General features: G+C 41.9%; 1 protein-coding gene across 1 annotated transcript; it reads right to left on the bottom strand.

The window, feature by feature from the left end:
• Positions 1–11012: 11012 nt before the first annotated feature.
• On the bottom strand, positions 11013–13402 carry LOC136218596 (COMPASS-like H3K4 histone methylase component WDR5B). Its single transcript, XM_066005572.1, has 2 exons — positions 12451–13402; positions 11013–11496 (listed from the first exon to the last, which is right to left on the bottom strand). Exons 1-2 carry the CDS (start codon positions 13108–13110, stop codon positions 11206–11208), a joined length of 951 nt encoding a protein of 316 aa, XP_065861644.1. The 5' UTR covers positions 13111–13402; the 3' UTR covers positions 11013–11205.
• Between the last annotated feature and the right edge of the window lie 8854 nt (positions 13403–22256).

Raw genomic sequence — 22256 nt, 5'->3', positions numbered from 1 at the left:
TAAGCAGCAGCTTCCGAAAAAGCTAAAGGATCTAGGGAGTTTTTCAATTCCATGTTCTATTGGCAAGTTAAACATTGAAAATGCATTATGTGACCTTGGAGCGAGTATAAACCTAATGTCATATTCTGTGTATACTAAACTAGGGCTAGGAGAACCACAACCAACTAGAATGTCCATTCAGCTGGCTGATGGGTCTGTATGCTACCCTAGGGGAGTTGTGGAGGATGTGTTAGTCAAAGTAGGGAAGTTTATACTACCTGTTGATTTCATCATAATGGACATAGATGAGGATCTGCATGTTCCTATTATTCTGGGCAGACCATTCTTAGCAACGGGTAAAGCCTTGATTGATGTAGGAGAAGGGCAATTATTTTTAAGAATTAATAGGGAGGAAATCATTTTCAAAATGAATGAAGCTATGAGACGAGATAACACTGGTGATGACACATGCTATTTCTTAGATGATTTCCAAAGTTTGTGTGTTTCGCAGGAACAGGGACAGGACACATTGGAGGCACTCTTGGGAGAAGAGGTGAATCTTTGCGAGGGAACAGGCTGTTCTATCGAGACAGAAGCTTCAACGCTCCCTCTAGACCCCAATATTCCTACTCATCAAGAACCACCAGAAATGCCCAATGTGCCTTTGTCGAAACCTGAACTAAAACCTCTGCCATCACACTTAGAATATGCCTTCCTCGAACCACCAAGCGGAAGCCCGGTGATTATATCTTCCAAATTAACCCCTGATCAGAAAGCTCAACTTATGGAGGTGTTAAGAAGAAACAAGGATGCACTTGCGTGGAAGATAGATGACATCAAGGGGATTAGTCCAGCGGTGTGTGTTCATCGGATCCTAATGGAAAAAGACCACAAACCGTGTGTCCAGCCACAGCGCAGATTGAACCCACACATGAAGGAGGTCGTGAGGAAAGAAGTAATCAAGCTATTGGATGCAGGGATTATTTACCCTATTTCTGACAGCGTTTGGACGAGCCTTGTACATGTAGTTCCAAAGAAAGGAGGTACCACGGTTGTTCTAAATGAAAAAGATGAATTGGTTCCCACATGGACAATAACAGGATGGCGAGTATGCGTGGACTACCGAAAGCTCAACGAGGCAACCAGGAAGGATCATTTTCCTTTGCCCTTCATTGATCAGATGTTGGAACGATTGGCGGGATATGAATTTTACTGCTTCCTTGATGGGTATTCCGGGTATAATCAAATTGCCATCCATTGTGAAGATCAAGAGAAAACAACCTTTACTTGCCCCTACGGGACTTATGCTTTCAGACGCATGCCTTTTGGGTTGTGTAATGCCCCTGTTACATTTCAGAGGTACATGATGTCTATCTTTCATGATATGGTGGAGCGAACGGTGGAAATCTTCATGGATGACTTCTCTGTGTATGGAAATTCATTTAAAAGCTGTCTAAACAACCTAGAGGCTGTGTTAGTACGATGTAGAGAAACAAACTTAGTCCTAAATTGGGAGAAGTGCCATTTCATGGTTACGGGAGGAATTGTGCTCAGACATCAGATCTCAGAACAGGGAATGGAGGTAGACAAAGCAAAGGTGGAGGTGATAGAGAAGCTGGTTGTTCCTGCTAATGTGAAAGATGTTAGAAGTTTTCTTGGACACGCGGGTTTCTACCGAAGATTCATAAAAGACTTCTCAAAGATTGCATTACCACTATCAGCTCTGTTACATAAAGATGTGGATTTCACTTTCGGAACAGACTGTATAAAGGCATTTGAGATTCTGAAAGACAAACTGATCAGTGCACCCATTCTAGCCGCACCAAATTGGGAATTGCCCTTTGAAATGATGTGTGATGCTAGCGACACATGCGTCGGAGCTGTTCTTGGGGAAAGAATTGAGAAGAAGTTTAGACCGATCTATTATGCAAGCAAAAAGATGAACGAGGCTCAGCAGAACTATACCACGACAGAGAAGGAGCTTCTTGTAGTGGTGTATGCTTTTGACAAATTCCGTCCATACTTGGTTTTGTCAAAAGTAGTTGTCTACACAGACCACGCTGCTTTGCGCTACCTGTTTGCAAAGAAAGAAGCTAAGTCGAGGCTGATACGGTGGTTGCTCTTGCTCCAAGAATTTGACCTCGAGATGAAGGACAAGAAAGGAACAGACAACGTAGCTGCTGATCATCTGTCTAGAATTCCTCATACCAATAGCCAGGAACAACCGGAAATCTTAGAGATTTTCCCAGATGAGCGTTTATATTCTCTACAAGTTACTCCATGGTTTGCTGACATTGCCAATTACCTTGCTAGTTCAATTAAACCTCACAGCTTGTCCACCAACCAAAAGAAGAAGTTTTATGCTGAAATAAAATATTATTTTTGGGAAGAACCATATCTTTTCAGGTTGTGCGCAAATCAGATCATACGCAAATGCATCACCCAAGAGGAAGGACAGGCTGTTCTGAGCCATTGTCACGGTCGAGAAGCTGGAGGACATCATAGTGCAAGCAGGACAGCCGCAAAGGTGCTCCAATCAGGTTTTTTCTGGCCAACAATCTTCAGGGATGCCAATATGTTCGTAAGTACTTGTAATGAGTGCCAAAGAACAGGTAATATCTCGGCTAGGAATGTCATGCCCCTCAATAACATTGTTGTATGTGAAATATTTGATATATGGGGCATAGACTTCATGGGACCATTCCCTACGTCTTTTGGGCATAAATATATATTAGTTGTAGTAGACTATGTAAGCAAGTGGGTAGAAGCAATAGCTAGTCCCACTAATGATGCCCGTGTGGTTGTAAAATTCCTGAAAAGGTTGTTTGCCCGATTTGGTGTCCCACGAGTTATCATTAGTGACCAAGGAACCCATTTTGGCAATGCCCGATTTGAAAAGTTGATGGGCAAGCTTGGAGTCACTCATAGAATTGTCACACCTTATCACCCACAAACAAGTGGGCAGGTAGAGATCTCCAATAGAGAGATCAAAAGAATCTTGGAGAAAACGGTGGGCAATTCTAGGAAGGGCTGGGCAAACAAGCTTGACGATGCTTTGTGGGCATATAGAACTGCATACAAGACACCCATTGGAATGTCCCCATTTAGACTATTATATGGTAAATCTTGTCATCTTCCAGTCGAGATGGAGCATAGAGCCTTCTGGGCGTTAACTTTCCTGAATTTTGAGAAACAGCCTGTGGGCAAACAGAGACGGTTGCAACTATGTGATATGGAGGAATTCAGGCTGTTTTCATACGAAAACGCGGTAAATTATAAGGAAAAGACCAAGAAATGGCACGATAGGAAAATACAGGAGAAAGTCTTTCGAGAAGGACAGATGGTCCTCTTGTACAACTCGAGCCTCAGACTATTCCCTAGGAAGATGAAATCCAGATGGTCGGGACCTTACACCATAAACAAGGTGTTTTACCACGGAGCAATAAAGATTGTCAAAGATGGTCATGAACCTTTCAAGGTCAACGGACAGCGGTTAAAACCATATCTCGAGAATGATCACCAGGGGGAAATTGACACTGTCCACTTCTAGGACCCCCCGAGCCAGTAGAATCAGGAACAGGGTGTTTGCTGCAAACACCAATTGCAGCAGGGGAGTAATCTCCGACTTTTAATTTTGTAAATTTTTTTATGTATGATTGCCTTGTTGAGTTAAATTAATGTTGTGTTGTCTTGAGGGTCCGTAAGCTAACCACTTGATTTTCATCACGTAAATTGCGAGCAAAAATATAAACTTTTTACCCTTCAACTAGGGTGAAGTTTTAATTTTTACTTGAGAGAAAAAGGGGACAGAAAAGCTTTTGAGGGGGGGGGGGAATCAAATGGTCAAAAAAATTTAAATTGAATATTTTGAGAAAAATGGGACGTCAAATCAAACTATTTGTGGGCTGCCTATTGTACTTTGCATGTGCACATCTCTCGGTAAAATCAAAGTAGGTGGAGTATAGTAATTTCAAAACAAAAAGTAACCGTTGCTCCCCTAAGCGTCCTTTCGTCTGTCCGCTGCTGTTGCCACAACCACTCATACAGGTGGCGTTAAGAGAAACGTTGTCATAATGGAGGTTCTGGCAACAGACCGTTTCAAACTTTTTTCTACTTAAAGGACAAAGGGTGTGTTACGGACCCTAGTAAACATTTTCTTATCTCCCTTTCACACCGTTCCCCATATTTCTTTTGATAACCATTGTGGGTGCACCTATTTAGTCTCTGTCTCATGATGAGGACTCGAGGCTCTGGAAAGCAAGTGAAAATAGAAGGCGCAAAGAAAGACAAAGCGAAAGGCAAAATGGTTGGCACAAGCACAGTTGCTTTTGTGCCAGATGAAAAACTGGTAAAGAAATTATCCCAGTTCAAAGACGCTGTTGTGCAGCAGTATTATGATGATTTGGCTCAACTGGAGTTCAGACCGGTAAGAACGATCTACTGGGAGACTCTGAAAAAGCTTAAACTTGCAGAGCGTGTGAAGAAGCCCATGGAAGCATGCCACTTTGGCTATTTCTTTGAGATGAAGGAGCCCGCTTACAGGGACCTTACGCTGGAGTTTCTGGCCACCTTTAAACATAACCTAGAGATCACTGACCCTGAAGAAGAAGGGAAGTTCAGTTTTCGGCTTATGACCCATACCCTTCGGCCATCTTTGAACACATTTAACAACCTGCTCGGTGCCACTGATGATGATGACTTGGAATCGGACGGCTACAAGGGGGCTTTCACCGAAACCCCGGATGAGTTCGACCCGACGGTTTTCTGGCGCTCAATCTCTGGCCAGCCAAATTATGATGGTAGTGCTTCAAAAGCATCTAACATCAAGGACTACGCCCTCCGTTATCTGCACAAACTGGTTTCCGGCACCATCTTCGCGAGAGAAAATCAAGCAACTATACCTTACGGCTCTATGGAGTATGATGCATGGGCACAGGATGAACTTAGGGTTTTGGTTTGGGGAATACATTAGTGCTTTTGGGCGGAAAAACTCTTCCGTCATCTGTTGTGGCAGCATTGTGACAAGAATAGCTGAGGCAATCGGGGTCTTCAAGCCTGAAGACCGAAACAGGCTGACGGTGGTGAACCACCCGGACCAAATCGATTTGAGAAGCCTACAAAGCATGATGTTCGGGAAGATGGTGAATGGCAAGTGGGTATGGATGCCAAATTTCGTTGAGGCAAAGAGGGTTGAGAGTCGGAAGTGGAAGAACGAGCCTGCAGTATCAGTGTCGTCAGAGTCTGAGCAAATTGAACAAGCCAATGATCTTGGCTTTTACCAGAAATGCGCAAAGCTCTCCAATGAAGATATCCTCTCCAAGTTCAACGCCATGTTTGCACAGACCAAAACCTGTTGAGACCAGATCCATGCTCTGGAGCATAAAAATGTTGATCTGCAGGGCGAGGTTGATATGCTGAAGCAACTTTGTGTGGAAGAATATCAAGGGCGGGAGAGTCTCTCTAGTGCTTCAATAAAAAGTCCGATAAGAGCAAAACCTGCTACAGAACCCAATGATGCTGCCTCCTCGAAAGGGGATGGCACTGCTCCTGCTAAGGATAGATAGGTTGATTCCTCTCTTTCCCCGCTTGTCTGAACATTCCAATTGTCGCTATCCAAGCATCTGGTAACACTTATACACCTTCTTTGCATTTGTTTAAACTCCTTTGATATCATGTTATGTTGTTTTCCTATGCTTTTTAGTATTAACATTGGGGACAATGTTCGATTCTAATTTGGGGGTGGGGAAATTACAATAATAATTGCAATATCTGTGTGCATAACATGATAAAAGATTGAACAAGTTGTTATTGTAGTATGTTCTGAATAATAAATTATCCCCATGTGACTCTTGGCATGTACAAATGTAAATCTTTGCCCATCCTCAGTAAATAATTCTTGTTTTGTGTTCATTTTCTAGTAAACATCTCGTGCTTCGATTGTTTAGACTCTGCAGTAATTCCTAAACAGTTTGCGCTTATTATGATTGAAATGTGTGGTGATAGCCTTGTGATAATTTTAAATTCTCGAGTCTTGAAGTTCCAAGAATTTTTAAGTTTTAAATCAACATTCACTTGAAGGACCTTTTGCCCCAATGCATGAAACCCCCAAAATAGTGAGAACTTGAGCCTACAATTGCATGTAAAATGCATTGATTCATTAAAGAGTGGGATAGTACTTACTATCTTTAGGGAGAATTTGCTTTGGTAAGCCTTATAGAAATGGAAAAATTTTGGACAAGCTTAGAATGATAAAGGCACTTAGGCACCCAACTCAACCATTAAAAGACATAACCCGTGCATTGCACTCACATAGTAGGATGAACCATTTGAGCTTTACCCCTTTTCTTTCGTTAACTTAGCCTTTAAATAATCACAAATCCATCACTTTGATCCTAAAGAACCGAGAATTTGCCTCATGTAAGCTGTGTTGATTGAAAATATAATTGGCAGAGGAAACTCGCGCACACATTGAGATAAAATATTTAATAGAATGATTGGGAGGAAAAACAATATGAATCAATAAAAGCACCTCCTAATTCAGGGCACACAGTCATAGTGTGTGCCCAAAATCATTGAGAGTGGTTGTTTAGTGGTAGGCGTTAATGGGAAGATGGGGTAAATCATTTGTTAAACAAACTGTGCAGAGTTGTATGTTAAAAACCAAGGTATTTGTGTAATATGCATGAGGACAGAATTCTTACACATAAAAAGTCATTCACGTCCACACCTATACCTTAACCTTACAGTACAACCATTAAAGACCTTTGGACTTTGTTTGGAAAATTTTGATCCATAGAAATAGGACCGATAAGCAAATTCACACCCAACGGGTATATTTACTGAGCTGAGGAGAGAAGTTGCATTCCCTTCCTTATGGCAGAAAAGGGCCATTCGAGAGTGAGTGAAACATCCCTTCCTTAGTGAGGCATTTCGGGTGAACAGGTTGTTCAATTGAAAGTTGAGGTTTAACTTGAAGCTTTGAGGAATTTCTTGAGTAAGGATACATGATTTAACACTGACATAACTTCAATTATGACCGTGACTTGCGCATTTCTGTTTATAATTTTCCGAGCATCATTTTCTGATCAAGCTAGATAATCTGTTGTAATTCCTTGTTCCTGTTCTTTCTGTAATCTCATCAAATCTGTCTTCCGTATTCTTTCATACCTAAATTCTTCCAGTAAGTTGTTTTGTTTTCTATCTTTTGTTTACTTGAGGACAAGCAAAGATTTAATTTGGGGGTATTTGTTAGGCATGAATTTGACTACAATTAAACATATTATTTGTGATAAATTAGGGGTGTTTTAGGCGTAATATTACTTAAATGAAGGACTTATAAGTGTTTTATGCAGATTTGAAAAGATTAAGTCAAAAAGGCTGTTATGCAGCCTGTTTTGCAGCATCCAAGAGGAGACGTGCACCCTTTGATCCAGCGGTTAAACGTTGTGTACCTGATGACGGGTAGCGACTTGACAGGCAGGAGCGGGTAGGAATGAGAGGCTAAAGTAACATGATGACAAGAGTGATCGACCCTTGAGTGTTCAAGGGTCAACATATTTTAACCACTTCTAGATATATTTGATACTTTGAACAATCTTTCCTTTTGGTAATATTTTGTTAATATTTTGTGTACGGGTTTCCTTTTCCTTCTATTTATAAAAGTAGTGAAGGGAAAGGAAGGAGGATCTTTTTTGGGAGAACAGAAGATAGATTAGTTTTTAGAGAGAGAAGCTCTCGAAGATCTTTCAAGCTCCTTTCATGGAGTTCTGTTTATGTGATTTAGGTTGTTCACTCTTTAGCATGAGTGAGTAGTCGTTTTGAACGGGTTCGGCCAGTTAGGGCCTGTTATGTAAGTCTTCTATTTTCTTATTTATGAATGAATGGTGATATATTATGTCGTGTTTGAGAAAGTTATCATTTCATTGCTATATGCATGTATGTTAGTGTTGGATGAATGATAGGGAACTGCTTTCATCTTCACGGAACTATTTCTCAAACGTCCAAACCCCCGAAGCAGGAATGTTAGGAGGTTGTATCAAGGGTTTTCTTAATAGAAATGTTGTTTCAATCGTAATGCAAGAAAGAACCAACTTTAGGGACGCTTAAGGTTGTAGTACGTCTTAGAATCTTAAGAACACACGAGAGTTGACTTAAGTGAGCATTAAAGCAGAGACCTTGACTTCACTTTACATCATTCATGAATAAATAGGATGTTTAGAGACTGAAAGTAACATGTTCTGTTGGGACCTAACCTGTTCTATCTTTTATCTTTATCAAATACTCATTTTTATAAGCTGAATCATTTACTTGGTTACCCATTCACAATATCTCTCAATATAAAGAATTCACACACCACGAACACCCTGTTCTGCAAGGTTTTTCTAGTAAAATTTGGTCATCAATCCTTGTGGAGACGATACTCTATTTATCACTTTATTACTTGTATCTAGTGCACTTGCTAGAGTCTGTTTAGAGGACAATATTTACCTCGGTGACAAATCAAAGTAAACGGGTAACCCGACATAGGAAGATCTATAAGACCACAAGCTACAATAGTTTCCCAAAAACCTTTAAGGCACCACTCCGGATGAGCAATTAAACCATTCTTATCGCCTTGAGCTAGAAGATCATTAAAGTCTCCAAAAATGGCCAAGGAAAGGATGAAGCACTAGAAATATTTTGCGAAATATTCCAAGAGATTTTCATTTGAGAACGTCCCGGGCAACGATAAAACCATGTGAGCCTCCAATTACCTATAACACTATCAAACACCTCGATATCAATATGATCATTAGAAAACGAAAGTAAAGAGCACCAATTAGCATTTTTCCACAGCACATAAATGCCCCCACTATGACGAATACTATCCACAGAGTAACACCCGTCAAAACCAATTTTATTTCAAATAATTTCAATAAGAGAATTATAAATGTGAGTTTCAAAAAGGAAAATAACATCAGGCTTATGGGCTTGAATAAGCTCGCACAACACAGGAACTCTAGGGGCATTACCTAATCCCCCGACAGTTCCAACTCATGATTCTCATAATTCTAGCCAGTATTGCTTTTAGCAGCTTGCTTAGGGCTACGGTTATCAATATACGTCACCTTAATTTGAACTTTAACAATCCTGTGATCCCCTTGTCACTGCTCTTCCCCACGTCTCCTTTTCCTCTCATGGTTAACTTCCAATGCTGATCTCCCCAGCTTGCTTATCCACCCTCTCCCTTTCTTGGATTGCCCACTCTAAAAAATACATGCACCAAAATTTCTAGTAAGATGGAATATATTGCTATTGATAGTGCCTTCATTAGTATTACTGGTTTGCTGACTTTTCTCCACAGTCTCTCCTTCCACAATAGCCAACTACCTCCTCCAACCCTTTCTTGCTTTAACCAGCATTCTCCGCCTAGCATTGTCGCTCGACAATAAAGAGCCCCCACAGTAAAACACTTCATAGACGAATAATATCACTTTCAAGCTGCTGAAAATAGACAATGTGGCATATTGTTTCGCAAATGAAGCAGAGAGAGGGGAACTTCTCATATTTGAACAGACATGTTAACCATTCACCTCCCGCCTTGCGAATTTTCTTATCTTTTTTAATGGTCGTCTGATATTTAAACAAACTCGAATTCTCATATAGCTACGATCCATCGTCCATTTATTCTTATTATTATAGGTCATGAAGGTTCCAACATAATTGCCTAATGTTGTGCCCACCACTTCTCTGACAAAAACAATTGATAACCATAGACTTGAACCCAAGAAGCATCGTAATGATAGGGTACAGTCGTTGGTATTTCTCCATATGTTACCTCATGAAGCATTAAAAGGTGATAATAAAATGTCTGGTGTCCTCGTCCATAACCCATCGCAAATCATGTTGATGAAAAAACCGGAAGAGAATTATTCTCCCCTATCTCGATAATTGAAAGACATGTGTTGTGCTAGGCGCCAGAGACTTGTCATATAATGTTTGAATATGATAAAATTAAAATTGTGATCTGTCACTACGGTGCCAACCAGACGAAGGGGATAATCCTCAAGCGTTTGATAACCAAAGCTCGGCTCGAAAGCTCGCAAGCAGGCTCAATTAGAACATTTATGAACAAATTTTAGTTTTGTAGAAAATTATATAGTTTTGTATTAGTTTACAAATATTTAAACTTAATATTATTTCATTTACTATTAGACGAGTTCGTTCAAAAACATAATAAATGAGTAATAGACGAACTATTTGTAAGCATTTTGTTTATTTATTCACGAACTTTGTTTGTGAGCTTGTTTATGTACACAATTAAAGAGTTATTTGCGAGCAAACTTCACAGATGTAATTAACAATTTACTCACAAACAATTCATGGTTAGATAATTTTCTTAATGAACCAATTCCAAAAAGGATTTTGGGCTCGAAACAAGCTCGAAACTCGGCTCGAGCTCGTTGAGCAAGCTCGGCTCAGGCTCGAGCTCGTTAATTTTATTGTGAGCCGAACTTGAACAGGTCAAAGCTCAGCTCGGCTCAGCTCGATTACAGCCCTACCATGGTGTCTTCTAACACAACCAAACACTCCCTGATATGTAGGAAATAAATTTTCTTCCCTTTATGGATGTAGCCTATATGGATGGAAGGTTTTATTCATCTTTATCCTCGTGATGTATTTGTGCTTTCTAAATTAATGGAATGATATGGTTTTTTATATAAAAAAAAAAGTATGTAGAAGAAAAGAAAAAATAAACGTTTTAGCATTATTTTATAGGGAAAATGGTAGCATTGTCATTATTTAGTCTAATTTGAGACTTTACTTTAACAGAAAGACTAAAAGATTGACGAAAACAAAACTTAATAACTATATAATTATTTTTAAAAACACAAAAACTGACTAGCGTTATATATAAAAACATTGTGACCTATTTACCAAAACATTAAACTATTCCTATTTTTGAGCCTGACTATTCCAAATAACAGCATAAACAATGTTTCTGTTTCAATTTTTATTCTTTGGCGACAACCACAAAAGTACCTACATTCATCTATCTCTTTTAATTTTACTTTATCATTCATATGAACCAAAGTTTTAATTTGTTTGAGTTTCATAATTTACTTTAAACAGTCTCTGAGGCACAATCGTTTTTTCTTCAAAAAAAAAAAAGGGCAGAATTGTTTTGAGTAAATAATAAGCAAGTTTAAAATCCCAGATATGAAGATTTATAGAGAGGAAATGAGTCTAAGAATCTTGAAACCAAATTTTAATAGTTCTATCACCATCAAGGCCAGCAGAAGCTATCTTATTCTGAGTTGGATGACAACTTACAGAAATGACAGTATCACTGTGACCTTCTATTTTCTGAACCATAGTTTTCTGCTGGAGATCCCATAAGTATACACATTTGTCTTCTGATCCACTTACTATGTACTTCCCATTTGTCACTGAGAAGGTCGAAGTAATGCAGTACACTTTATTTGTATGCCCCGTGTATATCTTCAAGAACTTTCCCGTCGAGTAATTCCACAGCTTCTGAATTGACAAACAAAAATCCCATCCTTAATACATATTATTAGATGATGAACAAAACACATACACATATTGCTATTCTGGAGGCTGAATGAAAACCCAGTTATTAAGAATTCACATCTTGCTTTCCTACCACAGATGAAACCTAAAAAGGTTAGGATAGATGAGTTTGTTTCATAGTTCTTAACTGGGTAAGTTCGCCTGTATTTCAATTTTGACTTTCCTAAAATTTAGCCCATGAACTATGTACCCCCCCCTTTGACGAACAGAACCATCGATGTACTCTTTAATGGATGAAACTTTGATATTTCTTCATTCAATCTGAGCGTGATTGTGAAGTCCACAAGCATAATAGTTCCATCCTCAAAAGGTGTACAATTTGAAAAACGAAAAAAAAAAAAAAAAAACACCAAATCTTATCAAATCAAAGTTTAGAAAATTCTTCCAAGTAAAGAAACCAAAAATAATGTTTTGACAGTTAATCCACAAATAAGAAGTAGGTTCATTAACATGATGAAGTCTCTGATAATTTGAATTAAGGACATCGAAATTCTGTTCTTCTCATAATCTTCATAATCCTAGTTACAACGTCCACTACCTTAAGTCAATAAACCATGGGAAATAAACAGGTCATCTAAATGACTGAACATGGTGACAAAAATTGCAACTTTTACTAGCATGTGTTATTATTAATCCACATTATCAATAAACACACCCTAATTGATAGGTATACAAATGAGATTGGGCTGAATCATAGCAATGTTGCATCTACAAAGCTAAGTGAGAGAGAGCCCTATACCTATCTTCAACTCTGTAAATTCCAAAATCCCTTTATCCTAAATTCTATGACATATATTCACTCTGGGAAATCGATTTAGGAGTAGCTATGATCCACAATTGAAACTGAATATAAAAAAAAAAGTGAATGGAACAAAGAAAGAAAAGAAGAAAACTTACAAGAGTGCTATCAAGAGTAGCAACGAGGATGAACTTGCCATTGGGGGAAAACTTTGCAAACGAAACTGCTGGATTCTTATCATCAATAAGAGTCTTCAAGCAAGCTCCTGTAGATGCCTCCCAAATCTTACAAGACCCGTCGTGACTTCCAGAAACAATCAACGAACCATCCCTATTGAAATGCACTGATGTAACCGGCATAGAGTGAGCTCTAATCACGCGTAAGCATCTTCCCGTCTTCACCTCCCAAATACGAATCGTTTCATCGAACGACCCCGAAACGATGAGGTTCGACTGAGGATTAAAATTCACACAGAAGACGAAATCGGAGTGACCTTTTAGGGTTTTAAGACACTCAAACGGAGGCCGCGCGTCCCAAATGCGGAGAGTGCGATCGTCGGAGGCAGAGCATATGTAATGGGAATCCGATGACCAAGCCAAATCACATAGCCCCTCAGAGTGGCCTACCAGCCGATGGAGAAGGGAAAAAGAAGACGCCGACCAGATGATTAGGGTTTTATCTAGAGAAGCTGAGGCTAGAAGGGTACCATCGTTGGAGAATTTTACACAGGAAACTGCACGTTCGTGAGCTGCCAAGGTTTTGAGATGGCGGTATGGCTTGTACGGCGGTGGCTGTTGGGTGGCTCCTCCACTGGCCATTATCTAGTAAACTTGTTATTTCCAGAGTTGTGCTCAAGAAATCTCAGATTATACAATTATGATTCCGATGAACAATATCATGTAATCTTGCACAATTGAAGTGGGGCATGAACTGAGAAAGAGAGCGGAGTTTTGGAATGGCAAATAGAGTTTAGGGGGATTTTTGGTATTTGGGCGATTTGGATGGCGAAGGAACGGGAGGCTAGGTCTAGGGTGACAACAGGAGGAGCAGGCGGCCGGGCTGCGAAGGAGGCGGCGGTTCGTGTGTCGGCGAAGGGGCTGGGCGTGGATCTTGTTCACGTTGGTAGTGTGGCGGAGGAGGCTAGGAGATGGGCGGATTTATCTCTGCGGGATAGGCGATTCAGCACCGACCGGATTCAGCACCGACCGGATCCGTGATAGGTCGAGGGAACGGGGTCCTGCTCCGGAGGAAGGCGTTGATGGGGCGGGACGTTGTGGATCGGAGCGTGGCCAGAGTTCGGCCGCGGCTTCGGGGGCGCCGGATCTGGTTGACGGCATTGGCGGGAGTGATGGATCCGTGTTACGGCCGGCTGCAGGAAGTGGCGAGCATGAGCGGGGGGCGGGATCCTTGGCATGCGTTGATGATTTTAGCGCCCCGGCTGGGGAGGGCGGTAGGCCTTCGCCTGGTGTGTCTACGATGGTAGGCAGCGACGCGGGGCTACCGACACGAATGGTGGTTGCCCATGGCAAGGCCCCGAATGACGGCAAGGAGACTAGGGATGTTGGGGATTTTGTGGCTCCCCCGTTGAGCGGGGCTTTGGCCCAGGGGGCTGCTTGCCTAAACATCTCAGGTCCTAGGTCTAGTCCCGATATTTATGTTAACCCTAGATTAGGGCTGGGGAATTTATCCTGGAAAGACAAGATAATGGGGGTGGTAGAGGAAGAACCCATGATTGAGGATGACATTATCGAGGAGGTTTCAGAGGGAGATGTTTCTGATTCAGATGTTGAGGATGGTGAGCATGAGGACCCTTTGTGTCCTGTTATCCGGCTTTCATCTGAGGACAAGCGGGTTCTTAGAGCCAAATGGAAACTCTCCTTGATTGTTACTGTTCTTGGGAAAAGAATAAGCTTTAATTACTTTGCCCAGAGGATCCAGGCCCAATGGGCTAAGAAAGGGAAGGTTACCATCACGGATCTGGAGAATGACTATTATGTCATAAAATTTACTAGGGCAGAAGATTATAATACAGTGATTAATGGTGGACCTTATATCATTTCCAATCATGTTTTAGCGCTAAGGTCATGGGTCCCAAATTTCAATCCTCATGACTGCTCTGTGAATAGGATCCTTACTTGGGTTAGATTCCCAGGTTTACCCATTGAATACTATAACGAAAGATTTCTAAATAAGATTGGTGGCCTGGTTGGGAAAGTTCACCACGTTGATAAAACTACTGTTGGGGCAGTAAGAGGCAAGTTTGCCAGGGTATGTATTGACATTGATCTTGCTAAGCCTCTTCTGTCTAAATTCTCTGTTCAGAATAAGGTTTTCCATATAGAATACGAAGGTATTCACAATATCTGCTATGAATGTGGCATGTTTGGCCATACCTTTGTTGGCTGCCCTAAAAGAAGGAATGTGGTTGAGGAGGTGGTAGAACCTATTATAGGTAGAGATGAAGCTAGCCAAGGTGAAGAGAAGAACTTTGAGCCATGGATGCTGGCCAAAAGGTAAATCCGAAGGAAGCCACGGGCTAATGCTGCTCGGGATCAAGTTCCAGAGATCAGTAAGGAGAAGTTCTCTCTCTAGATGGCTCCTGAGTTCAAGGCTAGGCCTCCTGTTATTAAGAGTGGTGCTGGTGTTGACTCAGTTTCTGTTTCAGGATCTAGATTCGGAGCCCTATCTCTTGAGGAGGGTCAGGGTTTGGATTTACCTACTGAGAATATGGAGTTAAGTATGCCTGGTCTGGAGGTTGCTGAGCCAGCTACCTACCTCGGGGACTCTATTAATCCTCTCTTTGATCCCAAAGCCCTTGCTAAGGGGAAAGCCAAGATCACTGGCTCGACAGGGAAAGCTAAGCTCAACGAGGTTAGTGTCCTGCACCCTCTTGTTGACCCCTTAATTGGTAAGTCTATAGGAGTTAATAAGTTACCTTTGAAGAAACCTAACGCTAACCTTAAGAAGAACCTGGGTTCTTTTGATTCTTGGGATAAGAGAGGGCCGGCTGGCACCTCTTCTAGGCTCTCAGGAGCCCCGAATAAATAACTGCTCTAAGGTTTGGGCCTGAGATCAGTTGTCTTCCTTCTGATGGACTTCTTTGTTTGGAATGTTAGAGGTGCGGCTAGCAAGGCGACCCGCATCCATGTTAATGATCTTATTAAGCAGTTTAATCCTTCTTGTTTTGCTCTTCTGGAAACCAAGGTTAGTGGTTCTAAAGCAGACGAGGTGGTTAAAAAGTTTAAAAATTGGAAGTGTGTCAGGTCGGAAGCGACTGGTCGAGCAGGGGGGATTTGGCTTTTTTGGAAGCCAGGTCGTGTTAATATTGATATTATTACTATAGATAATCAATTCATTCATAGCAAGGTGTGTTTTCCTGGCAACAACCCTTTCTTTATCTCCTTTGTCTATGCCGATCCGATTCTGACTAACCGAAAGAGGCTTTGGGAGATCCTGTTCTCTATTAGTACGAATATGATGGATCCTTGGTTGGTCGCTGGTGGCTTTAATGATATTGCCCGGATGAGTGATCAGAAAGGGGGGGCAATCATTATATCAACCGGTGCCTTAACCATAAGCAGAATATGGACCTTTGCGGGCTTTCGGACCTTGGTGCGGCTGGCCACAAGTTCACCTGGAAAAGGAACAACGTGTTTGTTCGGTTGGATAAAGTGTATGCGAATGTTGCGGCGATCTATAGATTTCCTGAGGTAAAGGTGTTGAATCTCCCTTTTCGCCACTCGGACCATTGTCCTATCCTCGTTAAGCTGGTTAAAGGTCATCGGCCCAAAGGGAATAGACTGTTTAGGTACCTTGTTGCTTGGGACACCCATCCTGAGTTCAGGAACTTTGTTAAGGATAATTGGCAACCACATTCTAATGTTCTCCTTGCTGCTGAGGAGTTTAGAAGGAATGTGGTGGGATGGAATAAAAACATCTTTGGCCATATTATCCGAAGGAAAAATAAACTCTTAAGGAGGATGGAAGGCATTCAACGCTGTTTGGAGATCCGTTTTGACCACAGTATGAATTGTCATCTTAGATCTCTCCAGAACGAGCTGGAAGCGGTCCTTAGACAGGAAGAGCTCCTTTGGTTCCAGAAATCTAGGAAGGCTTGGATTAAGGATGGTGACCGGAACACCAGATAATTCCACCTTTCTACTATTATTAGAAGGCAAAGGAACCAGATCGATGCTATTAAAGATTCTAATGGTGACTGGGTTTATGAGGAAGAAGATATCTGTTGCCTTGCTCTTGAGTTCTATAAAAGCCTCTTTAAAGAGGAAGTTGTGGATCTGGACAAAGCCCACTCTGGGGTCACCTTTCCTAGGCTAGAGGAGGAGGTTATTGTTGATGCCTTTCGTCCTATCGACCGGAAAGAAATTGATCTTGCCTTCACCAGTATTGGAGCTACTAAAGCTCCAGGGATCGATGGTATCCCTGCTAGTTTCTACCATAAGCACTGGGACTCGGTGAAGGATGGTGTCTATAATTTTATCTTTGGAGTCTTCCGCGGCTCCAACGAGATTAGCCTGGTTAATAAAACCCTCCTGGTTCTGATCCCTAAGGTTGAAAAGCCATCCTCCTTTTTGCAAATGAGACCGATCAGCCTTTGTAATGTGTTATACAAAGCTATCACTAAAATTGTGGCTAATAGGATCCGGCGGATCCTTCCTGAGATTATTAGCCAAAATCAGGGTAGCTTTGTTCCTGGTAGGCAAATGATGGACAATGTGGTTATTGCCCAAGAGATGGTCCATTCCATGAAAATTAGGAAGGGTAAAAAAGGGATCGTGGCTCTCAAGCTTGATCTGGAGAAAGCTTATGATCGTTTAAATTGGAGCTTTCTTATGGATAGCTTAAGTAAAGCTGGTATTCCTGAGAACTGGAGGAGTTTGATTGAAGGTTGCGTGTCTTCTCCTGTTTTCCAGGTTCTGATCAATGGAGATATGTCTGATGAGTTTTCTCCTTCTAGGGGTATCCGTCAAGGAGATCCTATGAGCCCTTTCCTTTTTGTGATAGCAATGGAAAGGTTGGCTCACCTAATTCAAGAAGCTGTGAATAAGGGGAGTCTCCATCCTGTGTCCATTAACAGATTTTGCCCTCCTATTTCCCACTTGTTTTTCGCTGACGATATGATGATCTTTGTGGAAGGGAATGAGGAGCAAATTGGGGTGGTCATGAACATCCTTGAGTGCTTTTGCGTTGCTTCTGGCCAGAAGATCAATGTCCACAAGTCCCGGATGCTTTGCTCTAAGAACATGGATAGAAGCCTTTGCAAGAAGCTTAGTGATCTTTCGGGTATTCCTCTTACCCAATCCTTGGGAAAGTATCTTGGGATCCCCCTTCATAGTGACAGAGTTTCCAAAGCCTCCTTTAAGGAGACTCTGGATAAAACTAATGGGTTGTGTGCTAGTTGGAAGGCCAATTCTCTTTCCTTGGCTGGCCGTCTAACCTTAATTCAATCTGTCAACTGCGCAGCTCCCAATCATATCATGCAAGCATGTAAGTTGCCTGAGCCGGTTCTCAATGAGCTTGATAAAATCAACCGGCGTTTTCTTTGGGGTGAGTCTGGAGAGGGTAGGAAGATTCACCTAGTTCCTTGGAAGGAGGTCTGCCAGCCTAAAAGCAGGGGGGGTCTTGGCATCAGACAAGCTAAAGATAATAATAAGGTCTTGTTGATGAAGCTTCTCTGGAGAATGTGGCAGAACCCTTCTTCTCTTTGGGTTCGTTTGCTTTGTGGCAAGTATCGAAAGGACAAAATCTTTGGGGGCCCTAAAGAGAGAATTGGCAATTGTTCTTTCCTTTGGAAAGGGCTCAGTGTTATGTTTGCTGAGTTCTGCACGGGGGTTGGCCTGGAGGTGGGTAATGGTAAGATCATAAGCTTCTGGTATGACACCTGGATCGGAGATAAACTGCTGATAGAGGTTTGTTGCTCTCCCCCGCCTTGCAATTTCCGCAACTGGAGGATTGCTGATGTGGTGGACTCTGATGGGGACTGGATTTGGTCTATGTTTGATTCCTTCTTGAGTCTTGATTCTCTCCTCAGAATCAGGGGTGTTAAGATTAGTAACCTCGAGGAGGACAAGGATAGGCATTGCTGGGCCCTAACGAACAATGGTGCTTACTCTTGCAAGTCTGCCTTTGAAGCCTTTACTCTTGACAGTTCCGACCCTCTTTCGGACACTTGGAAAGCTATTTGGGCTCTGAAAATCCCGTACCGAATAAGGAGCTTCATGTGGCTTGGAGTCAAGGACAGGTTGCTGACTAATTCGGATAAACATAGAAGACACTTGGCGGATTCAGGTGCTTACAGTAGATGCAGAGGCCAAGTTGAATCTTTGTGCCACGCCCTTAGGGACTGCTCTAAGAGTAAGGAGGTTTGGCAGAAAGTTCTTTCGCACCACATTCTCCCCTCTTTCTTTGCCTGTCCTGAGAATGACTGGTTCTCCAATGGGGTTAAAGGTAGGTTACTGGCTAGTATTGAGCAGGGAGACATTTTATTTGCTATTATCTGCCACCACCTTTGGAAGTGGAGGAATGAGGAGATCTTTGGTGAGAAGACTATTTTTATTCAGAACCTACCCGAGTTCTTCTCTAAGAAACTCCTTACCATTACGGGGAGCTTCAAAGGGGAACCCCTTGCTAATTCTACCCAGAATAAAGAGGTTCACCTCGTTGGTTAGTGTAGGCCGAAGGATGGGTTGGTAAAGTTGAACACAGATGGCTCCTGTCTTAACAATGGAAAAATCGCGGCTGGAGGTGTGCTCAGGGACGCGGGAGGTGCCTGGTTGTCTGGTTTTACCCATAACCTGGGTTTGGGCTCTTCCTTCTCAGCGGAACTTTGGGGTATTCTTTCTGGAGTCAAGCTTGCCAGAAACCTGGGTATTAGAAGGCTTGCTGTGGAGTCTGATAATAAGGAGGCTATTAGTTTGATCTCTAATAATCATGCTATTTGTCTTAATAGCCAGAACCTTATCAAAGCTATAAGAAGCCTTAGCTCCTCCTTTGATTCCTTAGAGTTCAGTCACATCTACAGAGAACAAAATCGAATTGCGGATCGCTTGGCGGCGGCTGGGAACGAGGGGATGTTAGGTGTTACCACCCTTTCGGATCCTCCTATCTATCTTTATTCTCTCCTTTTAGAGGACAGAGTTGGGGTTAGCTTTCCTAGGCTAATCCCAGGTTAGCTTTTGTTTCGGTGTTTGTTTGTCTTTCTTTCCTGTTTCCACCAAAAAAAAAGAAACTCATAGCATCACTGCATAGTAGAGGCCACATTATATCCGGACTATTCCCATGTAAAATAAGTGGTGCCTGAAAATCCCGAGTCCACTTAATCAACTTATGTGCTACTCTATTCCCTTCCCTCCTTATGAATTTGAAAGTACAGCTAGAAAACAGTTGAGATAATTGTATTACATCTAAGTACATAAAATATAGAAAAGAAGACATAATATGTCCACTAGTAAGTGCATCCACCATAATCTTCGCATCAGATTCAACGCATATCGCATCAAGATTGCAGTTTCTGGCCAAGCGAAGGCTTTCCTGAATCGCGAGGAGTTCACCTGCTTCAACCGAGAGGCATGGAAGGAGAGGAATTCCGGCAGAGAGCACAACATGTGCTTGCGAGTCTCTAGCAACCACCCCGATACTTGCGGAGAGACCATTGTCCTCCCATGCGGCATCACAGTTGAGTTTCGTGACACCATCGGGAGGAGGACACCAAACCTTGTAAGTATCAAGGGGTGAATTGACGGACTCAATCGCCTCCGGATCACCACTACGCTGCCTCCAATCCGAGTAGCAGTTTCTGGCCTTTTGGATCAAAACATCAGCTTCCAAACACTGACCTTCGTGAATAAGCAGGTTTCTATTATACCATATCCACCACAGGATTATTATTCCCATTTCAGTTTCCACTTTATCAGACTGCGTCCAGCATTCCAGTACCCAGTTTTGTATATTCGATGCCCTGACCTTGTCCCACAGTGTCTTTAACCCTGCTGATTTCCACGTCTATCGTGTAGACGGACACTGTAACTAGCATTTCATCCTCCACCCTGCATGAACCAAACCCAACCTCTGCATTTATCCCCCATTGGCGCAACACTGATAGCCACGGAAGAATCCCTTTTAAGAGTCTCCAGGCGAAGTGTTTTACTTTGGGCGGGATATTTAATCCCCATAACTTCTTCCATGTCGACAGTTGGTTCGCGGAGGAGGATGCTTGAGAAATAATCTGCCACAATGTTTGCAATTTGTTTCGGACCTTCCCTCCAAACTCCATTCTTGTCTTGTAATCTGCTCAACTTATTGTTCCGACGTCTCGTTGAGCACTTCGAGTGGAAATACCCAGTGTTCTGGTCGCCCGACTTTAGCCATTCAACCTTTGCTCACTGCTGCCATTTGATTTCCTCGCGAGTCTGAAGTTCGATAATACGCTCCTATAATATGTTCTCGGACACAATCATAACCAGATTTTCCTGCTTCTGAACTACATCTAGTTCCACAGTCAAGGTGCGGATCTCATTGTGAATATTATCGAAAGCCCCTAAGCTCATTGAGTAAGCTTCTTAGCAATAGACTTGATTTTATCCTAAACAGTCAGTCCAGAACTCGAGTTCTTCCACCAAGTTTTAATGATGTTAGAGCACGAGCCTTCTCGCACCCATATAACCTCAAACCTGAATAGCTTTCATCGAGGCCATTACTCTTGTATATCAGCTTCGCAATTAATCAAGATAGGATTGTGATCAGATGAAACCCGAGCCAAGGTGTGAACTCGTGTGGCTAGGAACAGCCCGACCCACTCCTGCGTAGCCACTACACGGTCCAAATGTTCCCAGATGGCTTCTTCTCCCTGGCGACGGTTATACCATGTAAACTCTGCACCCTCAAAACCCAGATCCATCAGATTGCATTGATCCAAACAAGTGTGGAAGTCAGCCATGTTGCCATTGTCCCGGTCCCTACCCCCTCTTTTCTCCAACTGCCATAGTATTTCATTAAAATATCCAAAGGTCGCAAGAGGGATAACATCTAAGCTACTGATATGCCTAAGTAAGTCCCATGTGAGAGTCTTGTTAGATCGTTCAGACCATCCATAGATCCCTACACCTCTCCATACCGGTATCTGATTGACTTGTACTACATACAATGTAATGAATAGCGGGAAATGACCACATCAATTTCCTTTTTCCAACCAAAAATTGCCCACCACTCCTACTTGCTGCATCAATAATAAACAATTTGAAGTCTTTAAACTGTCTATAGAAGTTGGTGCATTCGTTTTTCTATAAATGGGTCTCCATTAAGAAAAACATGTCTGGGCAATTGTCCTTCATTAGCCTCTAGAGGGTTCGGAACGTCCAAGTGTTACCCATCCTTTGAACGTTCCAACTTAGTATTTTCATAATGTAGGATGGGGCCCTATGTCGGCCACCATCCTCTAGTCATTATCCAATTGTAACTTTTTCCTCTCGGTGCTTTCACTAGCCATGACATCCTCATAAAATCCCACATGCTCTCTTGGTCGTTTTGAACTGACTGTGAAAGCTTGTAGACTCGTGTTCATTGAGAGCTTTCTATGAGCTAATTTTTTTTAATGTTGGTTTCCTCCCTCCTTGTGTCGAGCTTGAGTTTCCTACTACCGCAAAAGTCATCCCCTGCTGTTGTTCATGATCGAAACTTGCCTCGACAGCTACGAGCTTTGATGCCCTATCAGTCACTCGAGTACTTACTGATATCTGAGCATTTCGTGTAACTCAAGTATAAGATAGTTATTATTAGTGATAAGGTAATACGTCTATGGTTTTTTTAGAAGGAACAATTTATGCTTCACGTATAAAATAGTACCAATATAAGTTTAATGTTTAAAAAAGTTATTAATTTAGGCTTAACGTTTAAAAAAGTGTACCAATTTAGGCCTCGATAATGGAACGTAACACGTCATTTATATTAT

The sequence above is a fragment of the Euphorbia lathyris genome, chromosome 2 (genome assembly GCF_963576675.1).
Source record: "Euphorbia lathyris chromosome 2, ddEupLath1.1, whole genome shotgun sequence".
Classification (NCBI taxonomy): Eukaryota; Viridiplantae; Streptophyta; class Magnoliopsida; order Malpighiales; family Euphorbiaceae; genus Euphorbia; species Euphorbia lathyris.
The sequence above is the reverse complement of the archived record's forward strand: the minus strand, read 5'-3'. Positions and strand labels throughout refer to the sequence as shown.

Excerpts from the sequence above, each read along its gene's own strand:
- LOC136218596 (XM_066005572.1), bottom strand. The coding sequence starts at position 13,110 with ATGGCCAGTGGAGGAGCCACCCAACAGCCACCGCCGTACAAGCCATAC. Across the intron at positions 11,497-12,450 it reads CTACTCTTGATAGCACTCTT|AAGCTGTGGAATTACTCGAC; the intron begins GTAAGTTTTCTT and ends TTGTCAATTCAG.